The sequence below is a fragment of the Rhodnius prolixus genome, unplaced genomic scaffold, assembly GCF_049639745.1.
Source record: "Rhodnius prolixus isolate KJV_2025 unplaced genomic scaffold, Rpr scaffold_14, whole genome shotgun sequence".
NCBI lineage: Eukaryota > Metazoa > Arthropoda > Insecta > Hemiptera > Reduviidae > Rhodnius > Rhodnius prolixus.
Window position 1 is genome coordinate 4,704,006 of NW_027411594.1, and position 26,414 is coordinate 4,730,419.

The following is a 26,414-nucleotide window of genomic DNA, read 5'->3' on the forward strand; positions in this document are numbered from 1 at the left end:
ATTCGCACGTTTTTTTTAAAGTCCGATTCCACGTCATCTAACCGCCTTGGTCTTCCTCTTATTCTAGACCCTTCTGGGGATCCTAGAATTTACTTTCTAAATCAGGTATTCCTTCCCTTCTTCTTAATCCACTAGATCTAAATTTTGATTTAAGGCTTTTAAATTGATGTACGAGTTTTTTCCTTCATTTTCATTCAGATTTCCCTTTTTCTTTGATCCTTAAAGGTTTCATTATTTTGTCTACGTCATCTAAGTTGGTCTATTTGTTTTTCGTACGAGCTAAAAATATATATATATTTTTATGTAAGATTCTGATTTTAATAAAATTATTCAAATTATTTGATATTTTAGAAATTATAAAACGCAGTACTCTGTATTTATTTATTGATTTAGTTCTGCGTGGGTAAATGTCATGATCTTTAAATTAACCTTGTAGAAGACTTGAAGAGCTGCCTATTCTTGAAAAGCTTTTGTGTCTACGTGACAAATTAGGCTATTCTTAAGGCTCGCAAGTGTTTTTCATCTCTTTAGTGATTAGATTACCCTAGAAGAAGCAGAAGGAAAGAATTTCTTTTTGGGGACTCCCTTACCTGAGTAACTCACTCTAGCTCAAGCTCTTTTACAGTTTTAAAACCTACTGTTTCTAACTCTAGCTTACTCTATCCATTAACAATAACTACTAATAATTTAAAAAGTCAAGTTGTTTAATCAAAGAAAAGGTATACAAATTAGCAAGTACCCAAACATTTCATTTATACTTCAGCAAGAAATTACAACCATTTAGATAAGTTCGGCAAAGCTTTTTTGCTTTATTCAAATTTTTGTAACAATAATATCGTTGAAGTAAACTTATTGCATCAACTTTTGCATTAATAATGTTTAGAATTGATGTCGCAGACCCTTAAGGTCTTATGGTGGCCATTTTCTTCTACAAAATATTTATTCTGTAAGGTGTAGCTCACCATTTTACTTAGATTGATTGTACTGGGAGGTACGAAGCAGCGTATTTTAAAAAAAATTGTAAATAAACATTAAAAATGTTGCTGTTCATTATTTTTGGTAACTAATTCATAGTTTCAATAGGATGAAAAAATAAATGCTAGTTTTCAGTCGTGATACATTTATTCTGCCGAGCTTTCGACCCTAGGGACTAGGTCATCTTCAGCGCTAGTTTACAATATAGTGTTTTACATCATTAGAGGGTTGGTGTGTCTTCTGCCTTGTCTGTTCATGGACCTAGTCCCTAGGTCGAAAGCTCGGCAGAATAAATGTCTCACGACTGAAAAATGGCATTTTTACTTTTTCGTCCTATTAAAAATGTTATGACGCTAAGCCATTCCAGAAGACTTCTTGAATCAGATTCACTGATTATATTTTATATAGTTTTGATAAAGGAAAATGAATGAAACAAAACCTATTCTTGGTTTGAGAACTCTAGCTTACCTTGCGAAACCTTGCGAAAAATTTTAAAATCGATCGTAACACTTCCTTTTGAGAGAGAAAGTGCTAATACATACTATTAGAGTAGAGCACAATTTGTTGAAGCTAAACTACAGGAACCATTACTATGCGTTTAGGCTTTCAAAACCAATCTCTTTGTTTATTTAACTTACAAACTGACAGAACTGTACTCCTAAGTAAGTTAATGATTGCTTTTCAATCTTTCTTTTATTGCCTGTTACTTAAGGCTCAGGCCATTCCGTCAGGCTTCAGTAAAATAACACCAAACTTGGGAGACGTCTTGCCCTTGCAATGTGTACTTACTTATCGTTTACGACCAGTTTATGATCCTTGGCAATCTCTCTTTCTTTCTCATTCTCCTTTCTTCTCTTTAACAGACTCCTTCATTTCTTGTTGTTCTTATTGTTGTTTATTTTTCTTTAGCTGTTTGTTGTGTACCTTTCTTGGCTCATTATTAGTGTTATTATGGTTGTACTCCGGTAGCCGGCTGTAAAGGTTATTATTACTCTCTAGATAGAAATATTAAACTTGGCTCTTGTTAAGCTGCGAGCTTTAACGTTCTAGATTTGTTTGCTTGTGTTTTGTTTTAATAAAATAAATGAACTTTAATAAGTCATCCAGTAATAGGGAAGTCGAATTAGTTGGGTTGAGACTGAAGCTGAGTGTGCAGAATGATGGGTTAGAGAAATCTTGGCTGAGTTTCTCCATATTGAAGATCTTACACCTTTCTTAAAAGGATAAATTCAACACCTTCGTTACCTTCGTTTAGATGCCGGAGGTACTTAATGAATAAAATAGACTAAAAGCTAATATTATTCTCTTCCAAAAGTCCGATCTTCGACACAAAGTTAGGTGTTGCCTAACTTTATATTTCTGTCTGTGCTTTTACTTAGTAACTGCTGAAAAATGCCCAGTATCCGCTGCTGGATGGACGTGTAAGCATAATAGTAAGCGGAATTGTGCTATTTTTTCTTCTCTTTTTTATCATTTTTTCCTTCTTAGTCCAATGCTCTTAAGACCGCTGGGGTACTAGATCCTGCTGCCATTCAGTGCATTTTACCGAGACCTGCGAAGCTAATATGTATTGTGGTACTGGGGTGCGATTCCCGGTCTTAGGCTTTGGATTTTATTTAATGGTTAATAAAAGAAATTTACATTAAAGTATGTTAGCTAGTCGCCTCCGTCCACGACACCTAATTTGTGGTAGTTGGACGTAAAGCCCACCTGAAAAAATAGGCAATTATTTTACTTTACTATTTTACTTCTTCAGTGCATTGTGGTGGCCGTATCTTATACAATATATTATTAGGACGGATATTTTGTGTAGCAAATTTAGGAGTTTGAAAAGAATTCTACTTCCGGAAGTGTTACTTTTTGTAGAAACCGCCTGGGAAGGGATTTTGGAGGTTTTGTCTCCATCGAAAATAGAAATTTTTCCTAATAATATGGTAAATTATGAAATTTTAACGTAGATATTGTATTGATTATTTAGGAAATTCCTGCTCTAAGACAAGTCTAAATGGTTTTAAACTCTTCTATATTTCTTACTTTTTACTTTCTAAACCGAATTCTCTAATTCAAAAAATTGGACGTAAATTTAGATTACATTATATTCCCTATTAAATTGCCGACCGCACGAGTTGCAACTGAATATATTGCAACTGAAGGGAACTATAATATTGGAGGTGATTATAGTCATCGAAGTGCGAGAAACTCTTTCTTGCAAAGTGAGCTTACAAAGCTTAGGGTATTCTCTTGATTTAATGCTCTGATTTTGATCCTTTTATAATTGTAAATAGTTAAGAGCAGAAAGTTGGTAAACAGTTACTGCAGACGAAAGAAAATGTATATTTGTACAGATATTTGAACAGAATGTACTATTCAAATAATTTGGTTGATCATTTGCACATTTACATTTTGCAGTCTCTTGCGAAGACCTAAAATGACGAAGAAAAAGAAAATAAAAAATATATCCACTGTTATAGGCAGAACATTTGTGCTGCAACTCTTGCTACATTTCTTGACGAGACCCGCGAAGCTAATATGCATTGTGGTACCGATTCTCGGTCTTAGGCCTTGGATTCTATTTAATGGTTAATAAAAGAAATTTACAGTAAAGTATGTTTGCTAGTCGCCTCCGTCCACGACACCTAGTTGGTAGTTGGACGTTAAGCCCCGCATGAAAAAATAGGCGATTACTTTACTTTACTTGACGACAAATCGTCTTGAATTGTTATTCATGTTCATACAACTTAGTCGCGACAGTTGAAACTATATTTTCTCATTATTTTGAATAAATGTCGCTACATATTATAGGCCTGCAAATACTCCATTGCATTGTCAAACGGCGAGATTTCCCCTGATCCATTTTCCCAAAACCATCTCCCATTTTACAAAATAAGGGAGATTTTCCCGAGTGGTCGGCAATGTGTTATCAACGGTAAGTTGATATTTCGCTTAGGCAATACCCACACTTGAACATGGTTAATGTGCAAACTAGACCGGAAGTACAGTAAATAAATAAACATTTGCTACCACCAGAGGATGCCACAATATTGATCAACCGAAAGTATCAATTTCCTGAGGTATTTCACTCAGTTTTTCAAGATTTTTCTTGAAAAACTACACCAATGATTTCCTTTAAACTTAAGGTGTAATAGTTTAGATTAGAATCTGTAATTTTTCTTCCAGAGACAATTTCATTAAGGTTACATTTGGGATGGTGAGTAGGTAGACCCTCCCTAAAGTGCAGTTTTTGGGCAAGTTATGGTACTGTCTTGTATTTCCTGTTAAGGGAGGCTCAATACTAAAATAAGTTTGAAGTTTACGGATTTAGAACTTTGGGAATACTTAGTGAAGTTACTGTTTAACAATAAGTTTTGGTTTTGTTTCCTTTTCAAATAAATAATTCTTGTATTGAAAGTTAGTTTGAAATTAAATTTTATGCAGCAGTTAGGCGAACAGATCAGCTGTCTACCGGTTCTAAAAAAAATGCATCAGATCATAAGTTGTCGTTTCAAGTCGTACGTCTATTAATACTTTCCAACTTCTTCCACAGTTACAGCTTCCTCGGGGTTTTTAATTCTTTTTTCTCTCCCTCCTTCTTTAATCTTCTTCAAAAAACCTCATCCTCATTGCTACTGTCTTCCAAGTTCAGATCTCTCTTTAATTTACGCGTTCACTCACTCACGCCTCTCTCTCTCTCTCTCTCTCTGTCATTGGTGAAGATCTTGTTTGCATATTTATCGCCACCTTGAGTTTTCTGTCCGTCCGCTCGCCTTCCGTACCCTTCCCCAGCGCTACTGAGAACAACTTTGTGTATTTCATTTCTCCACCGCTTGGTCAATATACTTCGCTACTGGGCTTTTTAATTGGAGCCGCTTCACTACTCTCGTCTACATACTACATACTACAAGGAGCTGGAGCGTACCAATGTGCGCATGTGTGTGAGACGGGTACAGTATCTTCTAGTTCTTCAGCTGTATGGCGCCATGCTTCCAGCTTCCATTATACCCCCCCCCCCGCTTCCTCCTCCTGTATGAGGATTTACAGCTGGATTTTTCTGGCCTCTCGCTCCCCGCAGTCTTATGTAGCCTTAAGTCATGTTGTCCTCCGCTCTATTTGGTCGTTTCGTATACTTTTACTACTACTGTTTCTTCTTCTTCTTCTTCTTCTTCTTCTTTGCCGTCTGCTTCTGTTTTTAATTCTTGTTTTACAATCAGTCACTGTGTCCAACGAGGCAGAAAATCTACTCTTTACTTATTTATGTGTGACGTATTCATTTACTTATTCATTTTTCCATTATTTTTTTGTATTCTAATTTATTATTTTATGAATTCTTTTTAATCTTTTTTTACATTCTCTTATACTAAATAAAAGCGGAAGTCATCGCGATCGAATTATCAGTTTATCGATTAATCAAATTATCGATTTTGAGTTTTCACCGGATGTATTGGTTTTTGAGGGCGCCTGAGTCTAAAAAAAAAAAAACTTGATTTTTCCAAACTTTGTTTGTTGTGTGCGTTTGTTAGTAGAGGAAGTGGTCAGCGTAATTTGGAAAAATTAAAAAATAAATGCAAATTTGATCTAGTTTAAGTGCGGCTAACTGATCTGAACTTTTAGACAAAATCGCCCTACCGAAAAAGCCATTTTAGTGAAGCAATTTTCCGGTCTCTTGAGGTTTTCTCAGAAAAAAAAAACGATTTAAAGCATTTTTAGGTTTTAGGCTTTTTTTTTTTTTGCCCTTAAGGTTGTCGCTCGATTTGTACCTACTATTAACTGCAACTTAGATCTGACTGTTCATTCTAAGTCGATTGCTGTTTTTCTTATTTCTTGTAGTTAAATGGGTCCAAAGGAAATCAAGATGCACTAGGCTTTCCCTCCCCACTGAGACTGATCTAGGGGAAGGGACTCACTTGGTGGTTTCTCTTGTTAAGAGCTTCTTGCAGCCTCATTTCCAATGATGGACATGTTGTCTGTAACTAGAGAACACTAGCCGGCGGACAGCAGTGCACTGAAATAAAGCTCCGGGCGCCAATATTGACGCGCTTTAAAAAAAAAAAAAAAACTAATAGAATTAAAACGGAAGGAAGTAGCTCGGGTGGTTAGCGAACTAGATTCCCACGTGGAGATCTCAGGACAGTTGCTGGTCCCTTAGGAGTTTTTTACATCTCACTGTTCGGTGTTGGATAGTCTGTAACAAGAGTGCGTTGTCAGAAGGCCGGTAGTGAACTGGATTCCCCTCCGCCCCTTTGGCATCAGTTTACACCATTAGCCAGAAAATTATCTTCATAGATCCTAATTTTTATTTAGGGTAGCCTTAAGGACTGTTAATGAACTGGGCCAGTTCATCGAAAGCTTTTCTATCATTTAGAATGCTAGGCTAAGGTTATATTAGCCGGCAATTTGATTTCTTAAATTTTTACGTCATGACAATGTGCTGCATGTCTTCTGAAGACATTTGTCCAAGTTGTACAAAGAGCAGGGGGCATGTCTCTTTAACCAATTTTATGCAGATGATCACTTCGCAGTCAATTGACTGGAACATGAACCATCGTGGAACCAAGGTTTATGACCTACTTAAGGGACTAACAATTTATAAAATTGCCCTTTAGGTCATTCTGAGTAAGTCCTTTTGCCACTTTTCATTTATCTTCTTCCTAATGCTGGCTTTAAAGTCCAGAATGAGGCTAAGACACCGATTAATGCAGCTCTTGTTTCGCCAGCATATCCATCCTTCTATTGCCCTTCATTCCGCAATAGTCCCTACTCCATTGCCAGCCTTACTATTCTACCAACACTTTGTAACTGGGAAAAAGAAAACTAAGTGCGCCAATGACCCCGGATGTTGTGGACGTGTCTTAAATTAAATTAAAAAATAAAAAACTAATTATTCCTTGTTAACTTTTTAAAAGGGGTTATAAAGTACACAGTCCATAAGATGGCACTTAAGAAGTAAAACCTAAGCACATCTATCTACAAGTCCCTTCCCCTCTTCTAGCAGCTTGCTTAAAGAAGAGGGCACCTTCATCTCTCTAGCTGTGTTAGAGAGAGAGATGTGTATGTAGGTGCGTGCAAACTGTATTTGAATTATTATACAAGTGCTATAAGGAATGGTCGCCTTGTAGAGTCTGTAGCCATGGTAACCAGTAACTCAACTCATTCATGACCAGATCACCAATCAAAATGTATTCTCCCCTACAAACCTCCTGCAGTTCACTCCATCTTTCTCTATCCTCTGTCCTTGTTCCCGGTAATTATTACATTGCTCAGTATTTTTATTTATTTGAATTAGTCAACTTTTTTTTACAACGTACACATTACTAAAAATATTTTCAAAAGAAAGAGAAATAAAGTAATTAAATGAAAAAGAAAATAAACAAGAATAACTAGGAACATTGTACTTAAAAGGAACGTAAGATAGCAGCAGCTGGCGCCCCAGAAGTACTGCTATCAAGTCAAAAATTATTGGAAATATTGAGATTTGGTGTCCAAAAAAAGTGGGTTTTTGAAAGTGAGGTGAACAAAATATCTCAAAAATAATAATAAAAAAAAAAAACCTGCTAGGAATCCTTATATTTTGCATTATATAGCTCGCATCCCTGATCGGTTTTCGGACTTATCTCCATCATCAGAGGTAGATAGATTCACCTAGTTTGTACGTGTATTGTTCAAAATGCTGATGAATTTACTGTCGCTAAAGATGTTGTGAAAGAAAATAAAGAAAATTTTTCTACTGCCCTTTTCAGTTACTTCTTTAGTTTCTTTATTGCCTAGTAATCTGTTAATTACTTTAAGTAATCAGTCCCTTATCTGTAACCTCCTTTTAACTGATTTTTTTTATTAATGCTTACTTAGGACAACTTTAGTCCTTAGTCCTTAGAATAGAACCTGGACTTCCACAATAAGTTTCCTCCACCATTCATTCCGGACTGCGGCCTTAAGGCGCCATCTTCACTCTCCAAACCGACTGAGGTCTTCTTCTGCGTCTTCCAACTATCTAAGTTGAAAATTCCCTCGAATTCTTAGATTAGATTCTAATAGGGCGGCCTCAAGGCCTACGCCAAAGCGTAGACCCCTTTGGATCTATTGTGGCTCCCCTCACTCTAAAGCTCACCCAGCAAGACCTATCCTTTTAATGCTGGAGAGCGACTCTTGGGTAAAGCTCTCAAGGCCTTGGTTTTTCCTCCCCAAGAAGTAACATCCTTAGCAACACGAGCCCCTCACACTGTCACAACATGTGCAGTGCCGTTTCCTCTTCTTCCTGACACAGAAACTACAAAGGCTAGCCATCTGCCAGGCCCATGCGAAGCATGTGTTTTCTGAGCCTGCTGCCCTGGCCAGTTAATAGGCCTACAATCATCCTTATAGCCCCACACGGCCTTGACGGATTAATTCTGCAGTCAGCCTCGGCGAATAGCCTTTAATAAACTCCTTCGCCTGTCTCTGCCCAGTGGTGGCAACTACTGACACCTACTCTGCTCCCATAAGTTAATTGGTCGCAGTCTTAACACACTTCAGAACCCCAAAACAGGGCTCCGGGCCAACGAAGTGTCCCGCAAAGCCTTCCCGGGCCAATAAATCTGCCGCTTCGTTTCCCTAATGTCCTGAATGACCAGGTACCCAAACTAGAAAGAACTTATTTTGGTAACTAATTTCCTTCAGGGCACCCAGACAGTCCCAAACCAGCCTTGAGCTCACCTGGTAGGAACTTATAGCTCGTACGGCAGCCTGACTATCCGAGAAAATTGCGACCTTAGAATTAATAATACTTCGCCCACTAATCTCGGTAGCACAGAACCTAATTGCAGCTAGCTCAGCCTGAAAAAAGTGTAGCTAGTTTCTTTAGGCTAACCGAAACCCCTCGAATTCTTGCGCCTCCTGGTTTTCCTTATAATACTTTTTTTGAGATAACCTGCCCCGTAGGTATCCTCCGCCTCAATCAATCTCAATCTCCCTTTCTCCGGCGATCTTTTCAATTGCAAACAGTCGTGTATTTCCTGTGGCTAAACACGCCTTGATTTCTGCGGTAACATATTTTTTTTTCTGTTTCTTTGCTGTTAATAATGAAATAAAATTTCTAAAATTGTTGAAATTTGATAAGACCACGCCCATGACTTAGAGATTAATTAACAGTGGGCACACATATCTGCTAATTACACTAATGAAAAGCTGCAATGACGTATGTACATATTGGTATATTGAAATCCAAAAGAAGAGATATAAAATGGAAAACAAGTTATTAATTATACTTTCACCAAAGGAGTGAATTGATTCAATTAAATCGACAACAACAACAACAACATTTTGTTGTTAATAGTCGTGGGAAAAATCTATCTACCAATTTATTTATTTTGTCTATTTATTTTCCGCTTATAATAAATATTTCTCATACATCTATTTTTCCGAATAGTTCAGTGATAAAATAAAGTAAAAAATGCTGTAAAATAAACACACACAAAAAAGGGTTAGATGCATGACTCGTTTGCCCAAATACAAAATGTACCACCAAGTTAAAACCTTTTGATTTCATTTGCAATCAAGTTAATTTATAAATGCGTCAAGTTTATTACCTCAGATATAATAAAGTGTGATTGAGGCTGTACGTACTGTTGTTGTTCTAGTCCCGCTGCAATAAAAGAAAAAAAAAAATATCTGTATCATTTGGATTGAAGGCTATGTTGGCCATTGTAGGCAAATTGCAATTACGACAAATACAGCTGCAGGGCAAGTCCTAACTGCACACGCACAGAGGTAATACTTCGTGTAAAGTACTCCTTCAGATGTGTATACACCTTGGCCGCACTAATCATATCTTTTATAGACTTAACATCCAAGTTCACCGCGAGTATGGCCGACCATGTTGGTGGACACGGGTAGGGTCTGCAAACTGCAGTTCCTGCTTTAGCTTCCTTCCTCCCTCTACCCGCGGAGCACAATGCATTTCCATCACTAATGAGATTAAACGACCCGATTTTTTTTTTAGTCTTGTTTTTATTTATTATTATTTTTGGAGGCCACCAATTTTTGTATCCCTTTCTACCTGTAGCTTATTTCTTCAGTTTCCGGCGCTACCTGTGTTTACCTCCCCCCCCCTCCAAATTAATGAAATCAATTTCACTAATTATTTGGAAATAATAAGGCTAATGGGAGGGAAGGGATTAGCTATGGGGTTAGCGGGCTGGATTCCCACGCGGAGGTCCCGGGTTCGAATTCAGTTGCTGATCCATAGATTTTCTCTTCCTAGAAGCTTCTTTCAGACAACACTGTCTGGTGATGGATAGTGTTGTCTGTAACGAGAGAACACTGTCCGGAGGCCGGCAGTGCACTGGAAAAAGCTCCGGGCGCCAATAACCTTGGATGTTGACGCGCCTTAAATCATCTAAAATAAAAATAAATAAAAAATAAGGCTAATGATTTTGCCGAGATATTTCTGGGCCTACAAGGCAGCCAAGCTGTTGTATCAACTGTAAAATTTTATATTAATTTAATGTTAAAATTATGAATGAATAAGTTTTGGGCGAGAATTGGTTTGAACTAGATTTGAAGTCGCTTAACTAAAGAAAATTCTTCTTCTTCTTCTTAACTGGCGCTACAACTCATGTAGAGTCTTGGCCTCCTCAAGACGTGCCCGTCCAGGCGTCTCTTTCCTGCGCAGCCGCCCTCCAATTTCTGAAACCTAACATAGATGCAGCATCCTTTGCTGCACTAAACCTCCCAGCGTAGCTTTGATCTGCCTACCCTTCTGGAACCTTGCATGTTTCCTTCCAGCACTTTCTTAGGAATCTCATCTTCACTAATCCTAGCTACGTGTCCTGCAACAAAAGAAAATTTAGAAGATGAAATTACTCTTTAAGCTTAGCAGCACCCATGACAATGATTGTTGTGAGCATAGTGCATGAAGTTAGAAAACTTTGAAATGCTACTTAGTCGAAAAGGAAAGCAAGAGAAAAACTATCTGTTACTTTGGAAACCTTGGAAAACCATTGATTGAGATAAAAAAGAAAAGAAAAACGAAAAAACTTTAGTAAAGGATCATGACTATGAGCAACGTGTCGTGGTTGGTAAGCCTGGCCAGTTCGTATTGAACTTCCTGGAGTGTTTAAAGGATCAGCGCATAAACAGGGTAACAAAGAAGGAAAATAAAACCGGATAAATAGAGAGGGAAAATAAAAAACAGGATTAGTATTCAGAAATAGTGGGTGGTTGAAGAGTGATGCACAGATTGGTGTAGTGTGTGTGTGTGTAAAGTTGATGACTGGTAGTTCCTGAAGCCGAAGAAGAAGAAGAAGAAGAAAGAAATGGAAGGCATAACATCCGACATTTCTTCAGCAGATCGTCCAGTTTAGCGGATCTGTGTTTGCTGGTTGATTAAAGAGATGTTGTGGCTAGTTTGAGGTTGAGGTGGGCGGTACGATGAACAAAAGAAAGAAGAGAGAGAGAGAGAGAAAGAAGATGGAAAGCAGACAGCTTGTTTGGATAGAGGGCGCGAGCGACGGTGATTCAACGCTTAGTTGAGCGTATTAAGCGCTTAACAAGTGTGAACTAGGCGCTGGAGTGTATCCAACTGGATGCTGGAGTACGTCATTGTTTTTTTTCTCTTTTTCACCGTCATCAAAAAAAAAAAAATACGGGTGGTTAGTTTTTCTATATTTTCATCTTATCATTGTGCTTTATCATCGTAGGCGCTAGTTTTTAGCGCGCTATAATGGCGGGAATTATTCACACGCAGCGGTTCATTCTCACTTTTTCTGTCTCCTCTCTCTTCTCCCTCTCTTTCCAATAGTTCAATGAAGATTATCGTTAGGGATCTTAAATTTTTATTACAATTTATGAATGAATCTTGCTGCTCTACTTCGCAGCATCAATTTTTTTTAATATTTTTTTTCCGCAAGTTTCGTCTATTTTTAACTATCAGTGTAACAAATCCAGTGAGGTTATCCCAGCTTGGAATAGTAACTTAGCTTAACCTTCATGTTAATAAAGAGCTGGTCTTAAGATACACTTCATGGCTAAGCTACAGGACGTCTTAGAAACCACTCAAAAGCATAAACTCAATACTTTTTTTGTTGCCTTTTTTTGGCATTGGCTTTCGCCATACAGCCAGCATCGTCTAGGTGCTTATCACTAGAATATCACTCACTCTCCATTCTTACTTATAGATACATTCATCCCTCTACTCTATACAACTAATTACATAAACCTTACAACTAATGGATGGATCAGTACTCTATATTCCTGCCATCCTTATAGCTTAACCGAAATTAAAATCACCGTAATCCTTCTCTAATCATTTTCTTCCATTCATTCTAATCGGCTATAACTTTTAAATACATTCATATTTCATTGCTAGCTCTGCTATAGATTTAAGCACATAGATGTTGCTGGAAAATATTATGTCTTCGTAGCGAAATGGTGCAACTAAATACCTGTATAAGACGTCAAACATTCGTTTCCTTTCTACTACATAACGTGGACATATCATTATTATATGTTTCAAAATTCTCCTCCTCTTTGCAATCTACGCAAAGAGGAGAGAGGACCTTTTTTGTTGATCCTGTGAAGATACGATGATCCGCACACAGCGTGGTCCGCTCTCAGTCTGTTTATTGTCGGTAACAACCCATTTATTAGTGACAGGTTGTCTAGGCAACTGAAACTCCAGCTCAAGTACGGCGTCATACTTGGTTCTTATTCTGATAGAATCCTCGCCCCCCATCCATAGGAAGGAAGTATCCTGCTTCCGGTAGTCTTGGGTTCCTTAAAAAATGTGAAATTTGTGGACAGTTCAAAGTAGATATTACGAACCGTTACCATAATTTGGTACCTATCAACTTTTGAAAAATGGAGCCAAAATGGAAAGTGCCTCTTTTCAGAATCTATATCTCGTGCACTCTTTCTTAAGATCTAAAACTTTTATTAGATAATTATATTAGTAATTTCAATTAATAACTGTATTATTTTGTTCTTTCACAGGTGAGTACTTCTTGGATTGGAATTGGACTTAGTGTAAGTGATTAAATCTTAATAATTATTTTTGTGCTGTATTCATTTGAGATTTTTAGAATTTAGGGACTTGATTTCAGAATATGGTTCACTTGTTGAGTCGCAACCTTCATTCCTGTAAGTCCAGGCTATAATTTTTTTAAAAAATTCAATTGAATTAGGAAATTCTAGGAAGTATTTCTTCTCGACTTTACCAAGCTTAACTTGACAATGGCTTGTTTTAGACTTCTGACTTTCATATTTATTTCTAGGTAATATCCCAAGTTCTCTCTATACTTCAGGGAGCTCCAGGTTCTTTTTTTGATATTGCCCCACAGGATGGCCGGTGTGTAAATTTCTTGAAATGTTTCAATAATTTTTGAACAGGATTTTGAGTAATCATTTGCCCAACGATCTTTACGTTAGTTAATTTGATCTTCTATTCTTTCCAGTTGGACCAACAAAGATTCCAGCTTTCCCCTGGAATATGTTTTGCTGCTTTATAGGATATTATGCGAAGTATTGTTGATTAAATGAGGTGGCTCTAAAATCATTTCCACCAGGTGAATGAGCGAAAACTAGGTCCAGCCTAGTCAACTTATTCTGGTTTCCTGTTGTTATTGTTGCTGAAAATTTAGTTCCGATAAAGATCCCAGGCATTCTTCAAATTGGGCAATTTTCTGGAACCATTTATTTGGCATGTTTAAATTTTGTAAGCTCATGGTACTCTTGTTGATCCAAATTTTTGTAATTGAATCTATTTTTAGGGGTTATAGCACTTTTAGGGGAGCAGGGATTGTTAAAGCACCCTTCGAAAAGGGTTATTATGGTGGTGTGACTCTTTCTCAACAGATGGCTCTCTAAATTGGCTAAAACCTATGTTCAAGTTGGACTATAGCGGGCCAAAACCTCGGGCATCGGCATGCCTATTTTCTTTAGATCGGAAGGAAACTGTTTGGGCATTCAGTGAACGAACGATGAGCTTTTCCTGGTGATTTATTACTTAATTTTTAACTATTTTCTAAGCCTCAATTTGATCCAATATTCTATAATCTAGCCTGATCTGCCGCAGTTAGCTTTTAGGTCTATGTTTTCAGTTTATCTTTTGAATTATTGATATGATTTTGGGAAAAAACATTTAAACTGAACTTCTCCGTTTTTGGACAATGAATATGTTTAGAAGATGGACACAATGAAATACAGCAATAGAACCGTAATTATTAATAAGTAGTAGCTACGATGGAAGGATCTTGAATTACGTGAATATAATGGGCTCGAAGCCAGGTATGGTCCAGGTAGTTTGGCCACTAGAGATTCTGTTGGCTATTTAGCCAATCTAAAATAGTGTAATTTGGTAGGAGACCAATTATTATTATTATTAGTATTTTTTCTTTTAAGTTTTCTTACAAAATAGGCGGTGATTCTTTTTCAGCGGTTGGCGTGCCTAGCTCCCTGTATCCCAGAGTTGAGATCTGGGGAGAAATGGAGGTTATATAGATAATATTAGTATAATATTTCCATTTTTTCCTTTTTTTCTTTTTTTTTTGTAGAAGCTCTATGTAACAACTATCCGTAGACAGGACAGCGCCCCCTGTGGGAGAGAACTGAACGACACGCGATCTTTTCTCCTCACTACTACACAAACACTGAGCACAGTAGTCGACGACACACGACTGTCCAACATTATTCCACTAGTAATTGTCTTCGTAATTAGTTCTCATATACGAGGGTCGTTTGAAAAGTCCGTGCAAAAATAAAAACTACTTAATTTTTTGGGGTAAACCTTTTTTATTTTTCAACATAGTCTCCTTTTAGGCTTATACACTTCGTCCAACGCTGCTCTAGTTTGTTGATCCCTTCCGAATAATAGGATTTGTCCAAGTCTGAAAAATAGCCATTCGTTTCTGCAATCACCTCCTCGTTTGAATAAAAACTTTTTCCCGCCAGCCATTTCTTCATATTGGGGAACAAATAGTAGTCCGAGGGAGCCAAGTCTGGAGAATAGGGGGGATGTGAAACGAGTTGGAACCCTATTTCCATTAATTTTGCGACCACAACTGCTGAGGTGTGAGCTGGTGCGTTGTCGTGATGGAAAAGGACTTTTTTGTGGGCCAATCGTGGGCGTTTTTCTTGCAGCTCGGTTTTCAAACGGTCCAATAACGATGAATAATATGCACCTGTAATAGTTTTACCCTTTTCCAGATAATCGATGAGGATTATTCCTTGCGAATCCCAAAAGACAGTGGATAATCTTTCCGGCCGAAGGAACGGTCTTCGCCTTTTTTGGCGCAGATTCCCCCTTGGTAACCCATTGTTTAGATTGTTCTTTGGTCTCAGGAGTGTAGTGATGTATCCATGTTTCATCCACAGTGACGAAACGGCGCTTAAAGTCCTGCGGATTCTTCTGGAACAGCTGCAAACCGTCCTTACACGATTTCGTTTTTGGTCAAGCGTGAGCAATCGCGGCACCCATCTTGCGGATAGCTTTGTCATGTCCAAATGTTGATGCAAAATATTATGTACCCGTTCATTCGAGATGTCCACAGCACTAGCAATCTCACGCACCTTCACTCTTCTGTCATCCATCACCATATCATGGATTTTATCAATGATTTCTGGAGTAGTAACCTCAACAGGGCGTCCAGAACGTTCAGCGTCACTTGTGCCCATATGGCCACTCCGAAAATTTTGAAACCACTTATAAACTGTTCTAATCCAAGGTGCAGAGTCACCATAATGTTTATCAAGCTTCTCTTTAGTCTCCTGAGGCGTTTTGCCTTTCATAAAGTAGTGTTTAATCAACACACGAAATTCTTTTTCGTCCATTTTTTGAAAATCACTCGATTTCCTCGATTCAAACGAATGCCAAACACAAAGAAATAGACCGATCTGGCTGAAACTTCGTGGGTGTTCTTCCAAGAGATGCTACTAACTAAACATAACCTCGATACGCGCCAGTAGTGCTATCTCTCTGACTTTGCACGGACTTTTCAAACGACCCTCGTACTATAACCATCTCATTTCTGATCAGATTTGATCACTTAAAAAGAAAAAGAAATATATCAAACGATTTTCTTTTTCTAAATAAGTTTCTCTCAAAGTCCTGAATGAGAAATTTATCTTCGGATTTCCAACAGATCCATGAATTTAGCAAAATATTTAATTTTACTTTTAATATAACTTCTAATTTAAAATTTCATGAACTAATCGCAGAAAATTCGTAGTTCTACTGAGAGTATTTATTCCTCCGTTTATAGCTTCGTCATGCCTTTTGAAGTTGTCTTTTTCTTCGGGAAGAGGGACTTTGGAATCTTGAAACTCTATGATCAAGCAGGCTTAGCGGTACTTATCCGACTTCAAGTCAGAGAAATAAGATGTTATTCCTCCTCAATGCAAGATCTAATCCTAGGTTTGAAATTCTGGTAAGGGACTAACTAGGCTAGTAGCTAGATTCATTCAATGATCATAATCTGAGGGATAACTAATATTACAAAATCATCTCTCTTCTCGGACAGCCTAATGGTCTTATAGGCGGCTATTCTGTTCTACGAAGTCCTGTACAAGGTTGTATAGAAATTCTGATTACTAAATCGAGGTCTTTTTTTTTCTTGTCAGCCGGGTAACTTGGGTTACATTCGGGATATAGGGGAAATGGTGGGATTGCTCGGCCAGAGGGTACTGGATCATGTGTTTGTTTCTAGGAAACCCGAAATCCTTGGTAATTAGACACAGTTGTGTTCGATGGTAAACCCTAGACCATAGGCAGACGATAGACTTTATTACTAGAAACTTAGCTAGGGTTATTAAGACAAGAAGGCCGCGTGGCAGTTAGGCGAGTTTCAAAGACCTCATGACGGGCCACGAGTTAGTAAACAATTTCATTTGGGCCTATGTGTTTAAACATACTATCTCAAAAAACTTCATAAAATCTCAGGAAACTGCACAGTCTCACCTCATTCTAAATTTAGCGACCAAAATCTCTTCAACCGGAAATTATAATTTTGTAAAGAATGAATTTTTACTTTTATGAGAGGTAAATTTGAAAATTACTACTACGATTTTCACTTAACTTCTTGTTTTATATTTTTATGCACGTAGATCTATCTTTAAATTTTATTTGAATAATTTTCCTCTAAACTTTGATATTGGGGCAGTTCTGAGAGGGGGTAAAGGGGTAGATTTCTCTCTAAAGTGTCAGTTCACGTAATTATCAAGTTTTAAGAGTTAAATTTGTTTTAAAATTACAAATTAAAATGGGGCTTTTAACTCTGATATTAATTAAAAAAGAAGATTATTAATTGGTTATCTTGATACGTCATTTCCGGCAGACTTCTCTCATCCCGCCCTTAGGAATTAATATTTAATTGAACTCTCTAATAATTTCAATCATCTACAAACGCTTCAATAAACAAAACGAACAACGTGTTGTCTTCTCTCTGTCAATCTTTCGTAAAAAATCTATTTCCGTCTCACTTGTTTTCGTCTCCAAAGAGAGCGAGAGAGAGTGAATTAGAGAGGAAATTTACTTAAATTTAGTCTTGTGACGAGAATTTAGTTTAATTCCCACAGTTCGTTACTTTCTTCAAGTCTCCTTTCCTGTAGACTCTGACAGACGTCTTTAACTATTCAATTTCTGTTTACAAAGTAAATTAAATAGCGCAAAAAAAGGAAGAAGTAATAATAACGTAATTACACAGAGAGAAGTTGATGTGCGTCCCGTCTACTCGGGATTGCCGCAAAGTCGTTCTGCTTAGAAAATTTCTATTTTTAGTATTTTTCGATACTTAATCCTGACCATCAGCCGGTCGGCGATAAACTTTGGTAGGGTAGTAACAGAAGACTAAATTACCTTCTACATGCGCAAGTCTTCCTTGTGTGGGAATAGAAAGCGAACCATCTACATGACCGCTGTTTCTATTCTTACATCTAAGTACAATCAATAAAAAATGGATTTCTTTAATTTCTCTTTAATGTCTAAAGGAAGTTTATTTTTAATTATTACAACTTGATATTTGTCCTGTAATTTTTATAAGTGAAAGCGGTTTAGAAGGAAGAATCTTCAGAGTTGGGCAATCGAGCTTAATATTAGTTTAAGCTCTCTATTTATAGGCCTGCCACAGACCTAGGGTTTCCAAGCGCCACTCTTGCAACTTAGTAATCCTTTGATTCCCATCATAATGCCACGAATGGGTTCGAGTCCCGTGAAAAGACCTCACAGAAACCACTCCACAGCCTCTATACAAGGTGTGGCTATTAAATAACGAGACTATTGCTATAAAACATTTCATTTTAAATTTATACATATTTAGTTATTATCACCTTCAATATACACCTCTCCCCTATCCCTTCAATGCTCCATGCGAATTTTCCATTGTTCGAAACTGTGCTGGAAGTCTTTTTCTGTGAGCTCCTGCATGACGCGTGCCGCTTTTTCTTTCACAGCTTCAACGGACCGTGAAATCGGGTTCCTTTTAATGCAGATTTAATTTTTAGGGAACAGATAAAAGTCACATGGGGCCAGGTCAGACGAATAAGGCGGATGGCCTAAAACTGGGATGTTGTACTTAGCTAGAAACGTCTTGACAGTCAATGCAGTGTGAGCCGGCGCGCTGTCTTGATGGAGAACCCATGACTTGGTTCTTCCACAAATCGGGTCGTTTTTTTCCTTACTCTTTCACGGAGTTGAGCAAGCACCTCATGGTAGTAATGTTGATTAATTATAATCGATATTTTCATCCGTTTTTGGACGTGGAAGGGCGACCCGGGCGGTCATCATCTCCGACGTCTTCTCGGTCATCTTGGAAACGCTTGAACCACTCAAAAACTCGCGCACGTGATTAAAATTCATCGCCATAAACTTCTTTTAATAAAAGATAAGTCACAGTAGCGATTTTATCAAGTTTTGATGTGAAATTTCACGACAATTCGTTGCTCTACTACATGTGTAGTATCATGTTTTCGGCAAAACGAAACTAACACCTCTTATACAAACGACGGTTCCGGTCAGACAGATTTCTGTAGAAACACGTGAGTCGCTGCACAATCGAAAGAGAAGGCTTTACGGTGCACAGCTGTCGGTTGTTAGGATTTGGCGCATGCATAGTTCTTCTGTAGCCCGCATCAGTCTCATTATTTAATAGCCACACTCATATATCTCGAATATCCATGCCACCCAGATAGAACTAATTCTGGTATCCAGTTCTCCACAGAATTTCTAAACAATCCTACAAAAATCTTGAGCCCACTTTAAGGAACATCAGCACAGATGTAAGGCCCCCTCCCCCCCCAAGGGATGTCCGAGAAGATTAGAAACTTTTCATCATGAACTCAGTAACAGTAAGAAATAATTGCGTTAAGACGGTAAACTGAAAAGCACCACTTACAGGTAAAGAAAAGTTTTTCAGAATGTTCACAAATCATGCATCAAAAAGAATTTCTATGACACATTACCCAATGAAAATAAAGCATCTAACTAAACATAAGGTTTAACATCCGTTATTCGTACATATTGATAACTTCTACTGGTAACTTAATACTGATTCTAAAGGATTGAATTATCTAATGTAAGAAAAAAAGCAAGACCTGCGTGAAGTGGTAAATCTAAAATACGTGGATACTTGATGTCAGTGGTCAAGTATTGACTGCCCGCAGTAACCGCATTGACCTCGATAATGTGCCTTCTCATTTAATTGTTACTGTACACCATATTATTTATTCAACTACTTTAAGGTTTCATTTCAGTATAACGTACAGTAAACCGGCTAATCTTGGTGTGATAATTATTACTCAAATGTCTGGAACATTAATGAGTTCGAGCCTTAAGAATAGAGTGGTCTCATTGGTTCTCTTCGACTTTGTATCCTTTAACGCTGTTAGAACCCATTTCTGAAAAGGTTGGCTCACTCCAGTCAATGTGGAAAACATTAAGAATACTAAAGGAAAATTAATATTGGTTACCCTATGGCTAAATTTTTCATCCTAGACTTTTCCATTCAACCTATATAGCTTAACCCTTGGCGTTATGGTCTTTCAAGGACCCGGGCCTCTCCGCCAAGACAAGCCATCTCCATTTCCTCACAACCAAGTCTTCTAAAAAACCTTCTTTGAATGGTTCAAACTTCTTTTACGTGCGCGTCGACTGCTTCTACGTCTTCCCTGGCTCATCTACTAAAGAACTTCCTCCAACATTCTTTTGCTACTTTTCTCTCCCTCCTCACCCACGGGCAAGTCTTCTCTATTTCCTCACAACCAAGTCTTCGGAGGGCCTCCTCCGAAATTGTCCAGTCATATTTTACGTGGACGTCACTTCCAGGATTATCTTTTAATAACTTTTTTTTGGGGGGGTAGAGGGTTTCTCTCAGCTGGCATCCTCTCCACATATCCCAGCCACCTCAGCTGATTCCTTCTTACGAAGGACACCAGAACCAAATCACTGTACAAATAACAGATTCTTCGATATTCTTTCGCATCCTATAATGTTCATTCTCACAGAAAGGTTCATATATTATTCTAAATACTTTTCTTTCATATATTCCTATTCATATATTCAAAATCTTCCGATAAACAGGATTCAAAATTGCTAATACAATTCAATGCACCACAAAATGTAAAATGGCACCTGACTTGCGCTGTTTCCCCAGCAAAACGCCCCAAAAAAAACGAGGTTAAATTTTATTTTAACAATAAGATAAACAATTTTTAAAAATGATCTCTTGTATAATTTTAAATTACAATTAATTACGTCATTAACGGGAGAACAAAATACAAAAAAAACAAAAATGGAAGAAGTTAAGAAAAACATTTAAAAAAGATTTGCATAATTAGAATAAAATTTACTTATATTAATAAAGAATAATGATGGAACAAGAAAGGCTCTCTGCTGGAGCTCCATTAGTCTAGAGCGCAGTATCTGCACAATGATTAAGTAACGAACAGACGAACTGGCTGAACAAAACAAAAACTCATTAAATAAAACTTTAATACAGCTTCCGTTCTTTTCTTTTTTATATTAATTAATACAAAACAATATATTTATCATTTAGACTGGGAGATTGTTCATTTGATTCTGTTGTATTTTATCTAGAGAGCTTTTTCTATAACTTTCTCTTTCAGTAAAGCTAAGCGATCGTCTGAAATTTAAGGGTTGGAGTTAATTTTAAGGACATATCCGTTTTGTGTTCACGCGTGTTTGAAAAAGTGGTTTTTACTAATTGGTAGGTTTGTGTCTGTCTGCTAAGTCCATGGTCGGGGCATAATTCAAAAAGAAAACTTCAAACTTCTCACTTTACAGAATTCATTTTTTTTATTTTTTTAGATTTTTTTTTCAAAACGGCTCCAACGATTTTCTCTAAGTTTTGCACATGCCCATAAGTGGATGGAAAAACTTTTATTTGTAAAGTTTTCTTGGGAAAATTTGAATGAGGGTAGTTTTGGATGAGATGGTACTTGAACTGACCTCTCAAGTCCCATTTCAGTGAAATTTATGAACTTAACTATTATTAAATAAGTAACGCAAAGAGGCCATGGTATCAAAGTACCAAATTAGGTGTCGTGGACGGAGGCGACTAGCAAACATAGTTTACTGTAAATTTCTTTTATTAACCATTAAATAAAATCCTAGGTTTAGAGACCTAGAATCGAATCCACTAACCAACAATACATCTTAGCATTGCGGGTATAGCCTATAACCGCTCGGCTATCGGGGCGCCTTACAAAATTAAAACCATTTAATAAAATCCAAGGTTTAGAATAGAAATCGAATCTACTAACCAACAATACATCTTAGCTTTGCGGGTCTCGCCTCTAACCGCTCGGCTAATAGGGCGCCTTACAATATTAAAACCATTAAATAAAATCCAAGGTTTAGACTAGAAATCGAACCCACTAACCCACAATACATCTTAGCTTTGCGGGTCTAGCCTATAACCGCTCGGCTAATAGGGCGCCTTACAATATTAAAACCATTAAATAAAATCCAAGGTTTAGACTAGAAATCGAACCCACTAACCCACAATACATCTTAGCTTTGCGGGTCTAGCCTATAACCGCTCGGCTATCGGGGCGCCTTACAAAATTAAAACCATTTAATAAAATCCAAGGTTTAGACTAGAAATCGAATCCACTAAACCAACAATACATCTTAGCTTTGCGGGTCTAGCCTATAACCGCTCGGCTAATAGGGCGCCTTACAATATTAAAACCATTAAATAAAATCCAAGGTTTAGACTAGAAATCGAACCCACTAACCCACAATACATCTTAGCTTTGCGGGTCTAGCCTATAACCGCTCGGCTATCGGGGCGCCTTACAAAATTAAAACCATTTAATAAAATCCAAGGTTTAGAATAGAAATCGAATCTACTAACCAACAATACATCTTAGCTTTGCGGGTCTCGCCTCTAACCGCTCGGCTATCGGGGCGCCTTACAATATTAAAACCATTTAATAAAATCCAAGGTTTAGACTAGAAATCGAACCCACTAACCCACAATACATCTTACCTTTGCGGGTATAGCCGACCGAAAATACAGTATACTGAATAGATTTTTTTTGTAGTTTTTAGCAATTTTCCAAAAATGGATCTTTAATTACGTTAAAGGTAGTCGTGTTAGGGTCAGGATTTTGGTTCGGTTTTCGTTTTTGTAAGGGTTAATTTTAAGGTGGATGTTTTTTTTAGAAGTCCAGCTAAACTCCATTGATATTTTATGATTAAGAAAGAGGCAGGTTTCTTCCCAGAGGCTTGTCAGAGCTAGTTAACACTCATTTGCATACGAGTAAATTGTAAAATTGTCTTTTTTATTCTGGACGATGGGGGAGGGGGAAATAGAAACAACTTACTTATTTATCTTCTTAATGAAAATGAATTCATTCAAGAATTCCATACAAAATAGATTAACATTAATTGGAAATTATATTTCACAATTTTCAATACAAAAGAAATAAATAAAAAAAATAATAATAATTACGTACACCAACTCTAGTTTAAATTGACAAACATTAATTCATTTAATTAAGGTAATAATTTTGTTAGAATTAATTTTATTTTATTTTTTGTTTTTATTCTGGTAGAAGAGCCGGAGGGGGGGGGAAATAAAAACACATGACTATTTAAGGGATGTGTCGTCACTGTTGTGTTGATGAGGACAACACTGACGTTGCAATATGTCTGCAACTCCTGTTTAATTAATAACTAGACTTAAGACTGTCTATAGAATATTGAACACTGTAAAAAGTTACATTCTCTCATAACTTATTTTATTTATAATAACTTTTAACCAATTATTTATTTGTCTATTTACAAATAAATATATTTTCAATACGTAAATATTAATGGGGATGTAGTAAATGGTGTAGTGAAGATCAGGCGGAGAGGATAAACTATCCAGTGGTAGCACTCTACACCAGATATCGATAGATTGACGATGGCAATGTTTTTTTAGCTCTCAAAGAAATTCGGGGACCACTTCTGATTGAGACTGAACAAAAGGCAATTAGAGCAATTAGAGAGAGAGAGAGAGAGAGCAGTATGGAACTTGTGATGATTTTTCTTGGCGAGTTGTACAGATGGGATGTTGAGGTCGTTGTCGAAGAGTTAGTGACGTAGAAAGAAGCATCAACTGAGTCGTTCGCTGCACAAATCGTTTAACTCCACCTTTTTTATTTGTTGGAAATATCTTAAATTTAAGTGTCAAAGCACTTGGACTCAGTTTATAGCTTTTTATATTCAAAATAAATTTCCCAAATAATAAAAGATTAACACCATTAAACGGAAAAAACTTTTTTTGGGCCATTCAAATAAAAAATAATTTATTTCAGAAGCCATTTTGATTAACTCAGTACTCAAAAGTGAATCGTTGCAATGATTCAACTCAAATTCAGTAGCAGGCGCTGAATGATAGCGGTAAATTTATTTGAATTTATATTATAAACAGGAATTTCAAAAAAAAAAAACAATCGACATTATTTCATCGCATTTTTACTCGTTTTTTGTTTTACTGGAGTTAATCGATTTGTGCAGCGAACGGTTCCCAACAATTTGTCGCGAGTTATTTATTTAAATCGAGCCCCTTACCGCAACACACCTAAGTATTGCGGGTCCTCATTTCTAGCAGCTCGGCTATAGTAGCGCCTGGCTTTTCACTTATTTGACATTTTACTCTGTTTTATCGCATTCTTTTAATATAAGTTTCTTATATATATTTTCACGTAATGCTAATCGTTGTGAAAGTGAGATATATATAAAGATTCTTATCCGTCTTAATAGGCCATGTTTTTTTTTTTGTAGTTACATCTGTCAAAACTTCCTAAAGCGGTGCATCAGCTTTGTGTGTAGAATTTAATTTCTACTCATCATATTTCTTTCTTATTATCATCTCTTAAACACTCGTGGCTACTCAGCTCAGATAATTTTAGTGAAAAAGTCCTTTAACTGTGACTAAAATTTAATATAAATAGTATTTTACGACAGTAAATGTTCTTCCCACTGATTATTTTGGGGTGGGAACATCTTACTTACCATTTTGGGGGATCTTTTAATAACAAAAACTTTGTGTAATTGGGCAGTGTACAACACCTCTTTCATTCTACCAGTTTCTTAGTTTAACTGATTCAAACCAACTCGCAACTTCTTTAAAAATTTAAGCTACCTAGGTTGATCATTAAAGAAACTTAAATAAAAAATAATAAAAACTGACCAGAAAGGTGGGGATTATAGAACTAAGGCATTATTGGTTGAATGATAGCTCCGCCTTACCCATTCCACTTTCAGGTATTATAGTAACTCCGCCTTCCGTCTTTGTTGTCAACAAGAAGCCAGTAGCTTACTGGTAGTCGTTCGCGCGAGTACTATTACCTGTAACAGGTAGACTCTTTTTTTATACTTGTGTTCTATGTGGCATTCAATGAGAATTTGTTTCTCTTTTTTCTCTATTTAAAAATAAAAAAAATTAAATAAAATAAATAAGTAAAATACATGATCGTCGTTCATTCATAAATAATAAAAATTTATAGTTTTTTTTTTAGTTTTTAATTAGTGATCAAATAAATTTTAAATGAACCATTGATTTGATTACACGTCGGACTCTAAAAAAAAATAAATCTACGGGGGGTACTATAAATTTAACGGACAATATTTCTTGACATTAAAAAGAAAAAAAACCACACCAAAAGAACCATGGAGACCTGTGTTTTGATACCACAAGAATTCTCCTTGGTCTTGTCAAATCTAACAAATAATACCACAACAACGGGTAATCACCAAAGAACCCGTCTACCAGAGATGTTGGTCACCGTTTGGACTAATGCAAGAATACCTCAAGGGACACTGATCTATCCATTTCAAGGTACAATACGATTGGACAAATTGGAGGTTTACAACTATTTGGATGATAATGATGTAAGTTAATTGTTATCTTTCGTTTGTTTGTTTTATCTCCTCCTTGTAAACTTGATTAATCCTTTCATTCAATCATTAATTGAAGGGTGACTTCAATGCCGGTCAGGAAAGAATGCTTGTTGTTTTTCAGAATACTTCTTATCATTTTTAAATTTTGTAGAGGTGTTTCAATTAGATTTCGTTAATTTTAGTTGACACCAACAAGTCCGGAATAGGTTTTTGTCTTTGACTGGGCTTAAGTGATTGTAGTTTTTATTTGAGACAGCTGTACGAGCCCAAAAGAGCTTTAGTTCGATCCCTTCTTACTTCAATTTCCTGTAAATCCTGTAATAAAAACAAAATAAAAAAGAAATTTAATTCCATTTAATTATAATTAACCTCTCCTGGTTTAGAGAAAATAATCAGAGCAATTTCATGCAGCTGAAAACTCATATTTCAATCAGCTTCATTCTTTTTCCTAGAAACGTATTTTTCAGCGGTTCTTACTATTATCTAAGTGATAGATCTGAAGTAGCATGAACTGGAATGAAAAAATAAGAGATTACTTAAGATGCGGTTATAAAATCAACATCTAAATTTGAATTTAATTTTTATTGGTAAAATTCAAAAAAATTGTATATAGTTTTCATTGTAGTACTTAGTTTGGGAAATTTAAAGAAAAATCTTTTAAACTCCTTAAGAGCAAAATTTAGGTTTTTACAACTCGTACGAATTTTTCTCTTAATGTAGTTTACATAATTAATTTTTCTTCTGTAAGTTATGCGGGAAAATTCGAAAAAAAAGAAGGTTTAGGAGAGGCCAATTAACAGCGGACTTTTGTTTATTTATCTTTATCGTTATCTTCATTTCCGGTGTTCTTTTTTTCCATTCATCTTTAGAGACGTAGAGTTCATCAGGTGTTTTTTTTTTTTTTTTTTTTGAGGAATTTTGAGCTTGTTCCGTTCAATTCTGAGGTAATCTTATTCTGCAAATACTCTTAAAAGATGGATCGAAAACCGGTTAGTGAGTGATAAAAAATAAAAAAAGTTAAAAATCTTTAAACTTGATAAAATAATCTTGGAATAAAAGAAAAAAC

The 26,414-nt window shown here is 36.5% G+C and overlaps 1 protein-coding gene across 4 annotated transcripts in view; it reads left to right on the forward strand.

Moving 5' to 3' along the window:
• The first annotated feature begins 24,731 nt into the window (after positions 1–24,731).
• Positions 24,732–26,414, forward strand: part of LOC141451716 (uncharacterized) — a 275,083-nt gene continuing 273,400 nt past the window's right edge. For all 4 annotated transcript variants that reach the window (XR_012457059.1, XR_012457060.1, XR_012457061.1 and 1 more), the window contains exon 1: positions 24,732–25,339. Coding sequence is in view for 1 of the 4 variants with exons in the window: in XM_074123285.1 (XP_073979386.1) it covers positions 25,118–25,339 (222 nt within the window). In the remaining 3 variants the exon portion in view is untranslated. The remainder of the gene's footprint in view (positions 25,340–26,414) is intronic.